At 42.1% G+C, this 10,660-nt stretch overlaps 3 protein-coding genes across 3 annotated transcripts; all 3 read left to right on the top strand.

Moving 5' to 3' along the window:
• The first annotated feature begins 5,817 nt into the window (after nt 1–5,817).
• K441DRAFT_360559 (uncharacterized protein) lies at nt 5,818–7,014 on the top strand. The gene has a single exon (XM_067641380.1). The coding sequence runs from the start codon at nt 6,198–6,200 to the stop codon at nt 6,933–6,935; it is 738 nt and encodes a 245-aa protein (XP_067496758.1). The 5' UTR covers nt 5,818–6,197; the 3' UTR covers nt 6,936–7,014.
• Nucleotides 7,015–7,666: 652 nt separating this feature from the next.
• On the top strand, nt 7,667–8,587 carry K441DRAFT_360556 (uncharacterized protein). Its single transcript, XM_067641379.1, has one exon. The coding sequence runs from the start codon at nt 8,086–8,088 to the stop codon at nt 8,440–8,442; it is 357 nt and encodes a 118-aa protein (XP_067496759.1). The 5' UTR covers nt 7,667–8,085; the 3' UTR covers nt 8,443–8,587.
• A 752-nt stretch (nt 8,588–9,339) lies between these two features.
• On the top strand, nt 9,340–10,137 carry K441DRAFT_682774 (uncharacterized protein; the record flags this gene model as incomplete). Its single annotated transcript, XM_067651620.1, has 1 exon — nt 9,340–10,137. One exon carries the CDS (start codon nt 9,340–9,342, stop codon nt 10,135–10,137), a length of 798 nt encoding a protein of 265 aa, XP_067496760.1.
• Between the last annotated feature and the right edge of the window lie 523 nt (nt 10,138–10,660).

Genomic DNA, 10,660 nt, shown 5'->3' on the forward strand with positions numbered 1-10,660 from the left:
ATTAGAAACAGAAGTCCTTATAGAAATTTATAAAGAGGTCTATAACGCTGTTATAGTCTAATACCTTAAAAGCGGAGATATTAGAGTTACCCTAAGGGACTAATAGGTAAAGGAACGAGCTATAAGGATAGGGGATAGGCTAGGAGAACGTATTGGCATAAAAGTACTCCGTAAAGATTACCTAGTTAAAGTCCTAGCGGTTTCCCTAAGCCTTAGGGTAGAAAAGGGACGCTAGGCGGACAATATAGTAACTATATATAAGATAGTAAAATAAACGGAACGCCTTATACTAGGACTTAAGATTACCTAAATCTAATAGCTTTAATAGGAAAATGTAAACTAAGTATATAATAAGAATAATAAAAGAATATAAGGGTTGCTAGAGACTTGCTAGGGAGACGCTGGTTAAACGCATGGCTCCTTTATTATTAGCACATATATACTAAAAATATATAAACTCCTTATCTAAAAAGGTATTATTATAAATGGCCTTATATATAACGCAAGGCTCTATAACTATAAACTCCGCTTAGAATAATACTACTAATGCGTATAATGGGGACACACCTAATCCACATACGCAGTATAGGTGTGCTGCGGCCACTATATAGGCCCCCACGATATAAGAAACTACTTAAATTAAGACTAAATAAAATGCGCAAACTGCCACTAAAGCACACATAAGGTGTAGGAGAGAGGAGACTATATTAAATATAGGAGATAGAAGGTAAGGGCTTAACAGCTACGGGAATAACTATACGTTAGGGTATATAAATGGAAATAATAGGCAATAAGTTAGGGGGGCGTAGGTGTCTTTTTAGCGTTTCCTACCTTTAATACTAGGGGGCTAGGCTAGCCATCCTAAGCCTTAACGGGCTAGAAGCGACGCTGCGCGATATTACTAGACCATATAGGGATATAAGGGTCACAGGGGATATAAGGGAGAGGACGCCCTATAGGAAGACCCCTATAGACAGCTATAGCAAGCTTAAAACTAAGACAATTAAGAATTAGACTTAACGCGGTAAATATAATATTTATAGCCGACTTTTAAAGGGTATATAGCTAATTAGTAAGAATAGGGGAAGAACCGGAGATAATAATAGATTTAGATATAGAAGCGCTAGTTAGAATATAAGATATGGGAATAGAAAGCTGTATATAAAATAAGTAGAAACTAGGGTATAGATATAAGAGATAGAAGTTCTAAATATTCTAGAGAAAGTGGAAATAGAAAAAGTAAGAAATAAAGGAAAGGTAAAGGACCCTCGCTGGGGGTCTGCTACCTATCTATTATACAGTATAACTGCGGTAATATAAACCACCGTCTTATAAGGCCCTTACTAGACAGCTTAGACCTAGAGAAACACTATATATCCTTACTATATAAGAGCCGTATTATAATACCTATATATAATTAATATACTGCCCCTAAGGATTCCAGCTCCTATATAAACCAAAAGCAGCNATATANGTGTGCTTTATAATTAGNAANGCTATNAGCCTATNCTTATAGTTATAGNAGGCAGTTAACCNANATATTNTANTTATAATAATNTAGACATATAGGGGACCGGTATAGATTATTAATATATATAACCCTAGGGTTAAAGGGGTCCTATAAACAGAGAATATTATATTAGTAATAAGCTTACTAGAAATTAAAGGTATAGAGTCTATTTTATTAGGAGATATAAACCTCTACTACCTACGGTGGGGGGATATCTATATTACTATTAAACGATAGGTAGAGTATCTACTAAGAGCTATAAATACCTGGGGCCTTAAGCTAGCTACCCCCCTAGGAGTAATTATATAGCAATAAGGTACTGCTAGAAGTATAATTAACCTTATATTTATAGATAAAGGCCTATACTAGAGACTTAAAAGGTATAACCCTAAAGAAGAATAGGCACTTACCTTAGACTATATCCCTATCTAGATATAGCTAGATCTGGATATTAAGGCGTAACTAAATAGCAAAAGATACGTAATAAGAAAGCTTAAGATAGATAGCTTTCTTAGCACAGTTAAATAATAACTTTAAGACTTAGAAGAAATTCACCTAATACTAAATAAGCAAGACTTATTGGCTACCCCTAAGGAAATTAACCGAAGACTAGAAAGAATTTAGGCAGTAATTAAAAATAGGCTAAAAAAGCACTGCTTAGTCTTAAAACCGGGCCCTTATACGCGATACGTATAGTCTATATAATACGTAATTCTTATTACTAGCCAATAATAAGTAAGAAGAAAATATATAAATAGCTATAATTCTAAAGATAAGAGACAATATAAAGATATAAAAAACCAGCTAAAGAATACCCTAAAAAAAGAAGTAAGGAATAGCTAAAGACGGTTTATAAATAAGCATACTACTAACTTAAGCCTCCACTATAATAAAGGTCTTTAGAGGATAGTAAAATAGGTAAAGAGAAAGGCGGAACGTCTAGTAGAAGACTTATACCTTCCGCCCCTGCAAAAACTAGGTAAATTACTAGCTATAAGAGATAATAATAAGAAGGTAAAGATCCTTATAGAAAGATTTTTCCCTTAACTAGCTTTAGTAGACCTTAGCAATATTACAGGCAAAGCATTAGTAACTTACCTAAGGGTTAATAGCGACATAATAACTAAAGAAATGGCTAGAACTATTAGCCGCCTATTAAATAATACGGCACTAGGACTAAATAAAATCCTAAATAAAGCCCTAAAGACCTACGGACTACTAATAGCTCCTTAGCTTACGGATATAGCTAGAGTATACTTTATAATAGGCTACTACCCAAGACTTAGAAGAGCTATAATAACGTTTATCCTATATAAAGAAGGTAAAACAGACTACTTACTTCTAGGGAGCTACCGCCCTATTGCCTTAGAGAATACCCTAAGCAAGATCTTAGAAAGGGTAATAGCGGACTATATAGCAGATATAGCTAAGAAATACGCCCTACTACTATAAAGCTAAATAGGGGCAAGAAAGAACCGCTTAATACTATTAGCACTTACGCTACTTACTGCCACCATTAAATCTATATAGGCGATGCGAAGGGACTTTATAGTATTAATGCTTAGCCTAGATATTAGTGGCGCCTATAATAATATACCCTATAAGCGTCTTCTATATATCCTTAGGGTAAAAGGCTTCCTAGAATAGATTATATAATTTATTTAAGGGTTTATAGGTTAAAAAGAAATATTACTAGTCTTTAGCGGATACTAAAGCCCCCCTATCGCAGTTATAACAGGAATACTATAAGGATCACCCCTCTCGCCTATACTCTTCCTTTTCTTTATAAGTAACCTACTTAATTTCTTTAAGGAAGGGGCAATCTAGGGGATAGGCTTTGTTAATAATATAAACCTAATTATATATAGGCTAATAGCTACAAAAAATTGTAGAACACTAGAGAAAGTATATAATACCTATATAGAATAGGCAAGACAATATAGAGTTTAATTCTTACTAGAGAAATACCAGCTAATCTATTTTATAAGAAAACGCAACTAATCCATAGATCTCTAGCACATAATTTACATTTAAGGCTTTAGGGGTTAACTAGCTTAGGGCCTAAGAGTACTAGGAGTATAGGTAGATAGTAAGCTCCGGTAGAGCGTATATACGGCGTAAGCGGCCTATAAGGGCCAAGTATAGTATATTACACTATTTAGGATTGTTAATTCTATATAGGGTCTATACTTCTAGAGGGCACGCCTACTATATACAGCAGTTATCTGGCTAACTATAATATATAGGTCTAGTATCTAGGCCATTAGAGAATCTAAAAAAGGCCCCCCTAAATTACTTCTTAAACTACTCTAAAAGGTCTAAATAGCCTGCCTTTAGAGTATAATAGGCGAATATAAGCGAACGGCTATAGTACTGCTTGAGAAGGAAGCTAATATTCCCCCCCTATAACTATATATTAAAGCTACTATAATATAAAGGGCGCAAAAGGAACGTAACTTTAATATTATAAAGTATATTAAGATATACCTAAATAAACTATAGAGGGACCCTAGGGCGCCTTATAGGAGAATAAACTAATAACCCTAAAGTAGGGAAGATATATTAGAGAAACAGGTAGAGAAAGTAAAAGAAAAATAGTACTGCTTTAGGGCCTAGGCCTATATAAAGGAGGAAGGGAGACGCGTAAAAGGCTAGTAAGGACAATAATAAGAAAAAGAAAGGAGTTAAAGTAGAGCATAAAAGAACGCCGGGAAATTATCTACCGTAATATAATACTGGCTAGACTAATGCTAAAAAGGCGTATAGGAGTTAAAGGTATAGAGGCTAACTAAGGCAAGAGAAACCTAAGCTATAGCATAGTTAACGCTATAGGGGGTAGATACTCTAAGACTTTAAAAAGGCTTAATAAAGGCAGAAAATATAATAGCAATACTCTTAAGAATAGGAATAATAGGACTAAAAAACTGGCTCTACTAGGTAGGTGTTCTAGTAGGTAGCCTAAAATATAAATGTAGCTAGCTAAGACAGACACTAAAACACGTAATACTATTATACCCCTTACGCACTAACTAAAAAGTAATACTCTTAGTAGCTGGTATAAAGAACTATAAGACACTGCTCTTAATATAAAAAGGCCTTAAGGCGGTAACCTAGTAGCTTATTAGCCAAAATATACTAAACTAGTTCTGGGTTGCAAAGGAAATAATAATAGAGGGCGGGGGGGCGAGCAACGGGCGCCCCCTAATAACTCTATAGTAGTAGAGTAAAGTATACAATACTAGCGCGTCCGTAGGCTTATTACGGCAGCAGTGGTTCCCAAGGAGGTTAAAAAGTAAGGTAGTAGGAGCACCACAGGTGACTCGCAGGCGCCTTGTAGGCGCCTCGCAGGCGAGTCCCAAAAGGCGGGGAGATGGATCACGGGGTTTTCTTAAGTTGAGTCTTTCTTAATTTGAGTTTTCTCCCCACATGTAAATAAGGAGTAGTCCGCGTGGGCCCAATAGGGATCCGAATCGGACGTTAAGCAATGAATTATTATTATTATTTAACTTTTTAAACTCTATATTTAATAAGTTAAACTTATGTATAACGCTTATTTGCGAAAAAGCTTTATAATCATGTTTTAGCCTATATTAGGCCCGTATTAAAGTGCACTTTGTCAGACTGCGGTAAAGCAGAAGCTAAATCATTGGGCATTAATTTTCTACTAGGAGCGTAGCAATGTAAATCTTAGTGCAGGAGTTACGTGTTTGTTAGCGCCGTGGGCTCATAAGGACTGATTGGTCTCCCGCAAGCAGAAGCTGACATTTGAGGCTGCGATTGCGCTTGCTGGCGGAGGCTATACTTGCCAGAAAGGCTGATTTAAAGCTCTCTATGCTCCATCTTTCTCTGATCCCAGCGTAGAGCATTCAGCAGCCCGTTGACAGTGCTCACCAACCGTCTCAAAGGAGCCTACAGTAATTTGGAGGAATGGCTACCTCTATTACATAAAGCAACTTTTCTCTCCAGTCGCCATTTCGTTTCTATAAAGGCCCACCAAAATTTCAGCGTGGCCCCGCATGGGCTCAGGCAGGGGAGCGCAAAGTTAATACACCTTCAGGCAGCCCCTTTATCGATATCGATGAGATTATTTCACCAGATCCAGAGACGAACGAAGGTACGGACCGCGTACATAACACGTCGGGTCGAACGATTGGAAGTCCTAACACGTCTAACAGAGAACGTCATAGTCATCAAGAGCGACAGCGACAGCGACAGTGAGACCGATTCCGTTGATAAACCTCCGCCTAACCAACCGCGCTCTACCCTACCTTCCTCCAGTCCACCGCCCTCTCACCAACAGCTCTACGACGAGCACTCCGACGACAAACTTCCCGACATTCAAGATTTGCTGCGCTCTCATTCGAGCCAGGAGCCATACATCATGCTAGTTCTCGCGGCTATCCAACAAGGTTGTCCAGGCGAACTTGGTGACGATGTAACGCCGACTGCTTAGCGTTCAGAAGGAGATTGTGGCAAGGATGATCACGACAATGACAACGACAACAAGGACAATGACGCAGATTTGGAGGCGCAGTGCTTTGAGAAGAAGAGGAAGCGTTTTCGATTCCTATCTATTGATATAACGATACCCACGCTTAAAACACCCTATCCTGATGTTAGCTCGGACCTTAATGACGAGTCTCTGGTGAAATGGCAAAGGTTACACTAACATACGGAGAGTATATTGATGTTTATGAACATCCTACCGGCAATTCCCTTTCCGTCACCAGCGCCCACCGGTATCGGTGATGAACGCAATGACGCAGGCCACGATGGAAAAGGTGCCGACCTTGATGGACGCCGCGGCTCTGGCAGCGACGGCGAAGACGCGCCACTCAACTCTGCCGACCCTGCCGAGCCGAGTACGCAGCCACCATCAGCCCTGCAGCGGAGTCCCAGCTATCAACAGGAACAGGATGGCCCGCATGAGCCTGACGAGTTGCAGAACAACATTGACAATGGCCGTACCATCAACAATGATCGTGGACCACTGTCGCTAGCACGGCCATGGCAGCCAACAACCAAGCCATCACGCATAGCCATACCGGCCTCGTCACTCCCTCAGCGAAGCGCAGCAAAGGCCGTGAATCAGCAAACATACCGATCCGATGCCCAATCACTATCCGCCGAGACTACCGTGTCTTCACTGTCCCATCCTACGCTCTCCAGAACAGGAAAAGGCGCGGCTCACCTCGGCAACAATGGTGATGAAATGCGGATCCAACATGCTTCACTCAAGGTGGATGAGATTATCTTGCGTCCAGTATCGGCAGGAGTTTTATTCTTGGTGGCGACCATCCGAACCACAGGCGATACGCTCCAGCTGGCCTGTCTCGAGCCAGCCGAACTGCTGGAAAGCACATTGGGTAACATGGGAAAGGTCGACAGCATTGCGGTCAAGCCATCCGCTCCCGCCAGATCTTAGCATGTGATCGGCCTTCTCCACCCACTCCACCCACGCAAAGCATACATTGACAACTCAAGGTTCACAGTTGAGCGCGGAGTCATGCGAGCACCCAGCACGCTTCGCGACCAGGCACGTGCTCTTTATAGCGACACGGTGGATACTACCGATGCCCAGCACTAACGATGCGATCCACTGTAACCGCCGCAATGGTATTGGCGGCGAAGATGGCGGCAGCGGAGGTGGTGACGATCACTATGACGATGAGAATTATGAGCTTCCCGTCCGCGCGAGTCGGCGGTGGGACCCACTGGAGGAGAAGCGCTTGTTAGCATGGAGAAAGGAAAACAGGCCATGGGATTGAATATTCGACCAGTTTCCCGATAGGACGGAAGCCGCTGTCCGCGTTCGCTGGTACATGTTACAGCGGCCCACACGAATGTACACTAGACTCGTGAGAAGGACTTGCATGGCAATACAGCAAGACCAAAAAAGACCACTGCGAGAACATCTTTGTAGAGTATAAATGTGAGGAAATTTTCTCAAGCAAACGACAAAGTATAGGACTCCTTGTTCCAGATAACGAATAGACTTATGTTCTGCACAAGTTACCGGTCAACGTCCACAGTCTCCCGCGGGTCTACGATCGAATAGAACGGTAGTATTGCTACTGCCAGGGCCACCAAAACCACCAGAATCCCCCTAGATAGCATCCGCACTCGCCGTGATGTGAAATAAAGCGTACCCTCTTTAGCGTAAACTCTGTCCTGCGGCGCCCCTGTGTGAGTTTAGCGGGGCTCTTCCCGCTATTTTCGGGGATGGCACCCCCTCCGCGCGTGGTTTCTCTGACACCCTCCTAACCTGACACCTCTCCAGTTCTGATACATTTTTCTCTCTTAACTGCCTTTCTCCCTCTCACTATGTTCCCGCGTCCCTTCCTCTAGGCGCTCTTATCTCGCTTAATGCTCGGACATTTGTTGACATACACCATTCGAGTCAATAACTATGAGATCTGCGGAAAATCTCTCGACTTTGAATTTTTCCACTTGCGCCGATTCGTCGCTATACGAGCAATTGGACAAAAGCCGCCCCCTTATCAGAGTTCTCCAAATCCTGCCATCACCTCAAATTGAAGAACCTGTGATTTGCAGACTGAAAACAGTCTCCCTAGATGATAAAACCACTATACATCGCATTGTCTTACGTATGGGGCGATGCGGCCGACACGGTGAATCTTACCATCAACAATGTCGTTAAGCCGGTCCCTTCCAACCTTGCCAACGCGTTACGACATCTTAGACAAGCCTTACTGCTCAAACAAGCATCACAGTCTTGTGTCTGGGCGGACGCTGTATGCACATATTCGTATCGATCTAGAATTAACTGCCGCAGAAACTTGCGGTGTTTGTTTCGATGTCTTAAAGAGCCAATAAAAATCGGGATCTTCTTTCGGATCACGGAAAATGTTTTGTCCGAAAGCCAATCACTTTGGCCAGATTCCATTACCTCAGCAAGCTCAGACGCGTAGAATCAATTAGCGGATATCGCTAACCTTTTTTGTCAAAAAGTTGATTCTATGGTCTGAGGGACTTTCGTAAGGTTTATTAGGCGATCCGACTTATTTTGTATGTAGAGTAGTTACCTTTTTTAACGAAATTGATCTACACCCCCACGTTAGCTATTATTTCAGAAATACCATCAAATTGATCCGCGGAACCAGCTCTATAATCGATGAACTTTTGGGCCTTATATATACACCCGTTGTGACATCCATTGCGACATTTATTGCGGCGTCTATTACAGTATTTGCTGTCACGTCCGTTGCCTAATCTTTAACAAAGTTAATAAAGCTATCTATATAAGGTCTAGGGCTGCATATAGGCTTAAAATAATCATAAGAATTAGCTTTATAATAAATTAAATTTTAAGCTTTATATATATAATATTTATTGCAATATCCACTAAGTCGGAGTCCTTAATAACGGTTTTTTTGTTTTGGTGAAAATGATTTTAGCTTTAGGCTATTGTGGGCCAGTTTAGATCTAATATTTATGAAATATTAGGTTATCTCTCTAATCGATGAACTTTTAATAATATTTTAAGTTGTTGTGGTTGAGCAATTCAACTGCGAATGTAGGGAGAGTCGTAAAAAATGTCGGATTTCTTAAGAAACGTTGCGGAAGCCGCTCAGACGTGATTCTGATGATGCAGCACTAACGTAGTTAGTTAGCTTGCGGGCCGATTGAAAATCCGCACCAACAGAATCACGTCTGAGCTTGCTGAGGTAATAGATTCCAAATGCACGCTTTTCTTTGATTAGCTCTCCCCGCATTTAAGCAACCTTATACCCTCTTAAATGATACATCATCCCATTTGAAGAGAAATCGTTCCAATCTATTCACTTCCTTGAAATCATCTGGCGCCAATGATTCCATTCGGATGGTCGGCTGGCGACCTTGTTAACGGAATAAACGTCATTGTTCGAGTAGCTGAGGCATTTAAAGAAACCGGTGGAGCGGCCTCAAAGTATCAGGCACATCATGATTTTGCAGTTGGACTCAAGAAGACTTTCGCATCACTCAAATTGTATACTGATCTTCATGAACATGATGGATATTCGGACGATATTGCGGGGCAGCTCAAGTTAATTGAGAAGCCTTGGAAACGCTTTCAAACATTCCTCGAGAAGTATGACGAGCCATTGGGAGCGCAGTCGACAATGTACAAACTTAAAAAGGCTCCACGCATTGTGAAATGGACGGCAAAGGATCTTTCCGGCGAGGTTGAGAAGTTGGAGAGGGCAGTGCATCGGCCTCTGGAGTCACTCAATCTGTTACTGAGTCTTGCAGCATTCGCTGGAAGTTCCGCCGCAGTCATCTCACAGCAACCTCGAAGCACTAGCAAGTCACCAAGGCAATACCAGCATTTCGCAGATTTTGAAGGTAGTGACGTGCGATTCGACGGATCAGAAAGTAATGTTCCTACGTCTACTGCGGCACCATGGCGGAAGAAATCTAGAGACCTTCCGGCACATTCACAGGGCAATCCTGACAGCTCAGATGACGATCCAAGAGACTCCTCCCCTCCTAGTCGATTGTCAGCCCGAAATCAAGTTAGAGAATTGAAAAGTGAGGACGAAGAAGATTCTTCAGGAAACGATTCCGATGATCCTGATAGCGGTGATGCCTCCGCGGAAGCGACAACTTATGCCGAACCGCCTTGATCGTAAAGGCCGAAGGAATTCTTTTGACGAAGAAGAAAAGGCTAGAAACTCTCGTTACAGGAAAAGGTATAATGGTGGTGATCGCTCTAGCTCTGGAGCAGCAAGGCCAGACGAACCTTGGATCCCTTCAAAGCTTCGCCCAGATAAATTCAAGCCAAAACGATGTCCGGATGACGAACCACCGGCTTGGCGAATTAGATAAAGCTGAGATGTAGAAAGACCCAGGACTGGGCCCATAGCAGAATCCGCAACAAAGTCATCCTCTCGTCTGATATCTATTGTCTGATGTTTTGCCTTCGTCGCGACCGAAGCCAGCAACAAGATGGGAGGAACGAAGTGCCTTGAAGGCGTGGAGGTGTGGAGGGCATGCAGGTGTGCATGCCGACGCGTAGGCATGGAGGCACGAGCAAATGAAAGCCCGCGGAGCGCGGGCTGAAGCGGTATTTGTGGAAGTTGCGTTATGAATTTTGCTGCTACAGAGTTCTGTGTTGAGGGTTCACGTAAGTATGCCTGCTGGCCCGAT

The sequence above is a fragment of the Cenococcum geophilum genome (genome assembly GCF_001692895.1).
Source record: "Cenococcum geophilum 1.58 unplaced genomic scaffold K441scaffold_89, whole genome shotgun sequence".
In the NCBI taxonomy this organism is placed as follows: domain Eukaryota; kingdom Fungi; phylum Ascomycota; class Dothideomycetes; order Gloniales; family Gloniaceae; genus Cenococcum; species Cenococcum geophilum.

Bases quoted from the DNA above. Each gene is read 5' to 3' on its own strand.
- K441DRAFT_360559 (XM_067641380.1), top strand. From the start codon at position 6,198: ATGTTTATGAACATCCTACCGGCAATTCCCTTTCCGTCACCAGCGCCC.
- K441DRAFT_360556 (XM_067641379.1), top strand. From the start codon at position 8,086: ATGATAAAACCACTATACATCGCATTGTCTTACGTATGGGGCGATGCG.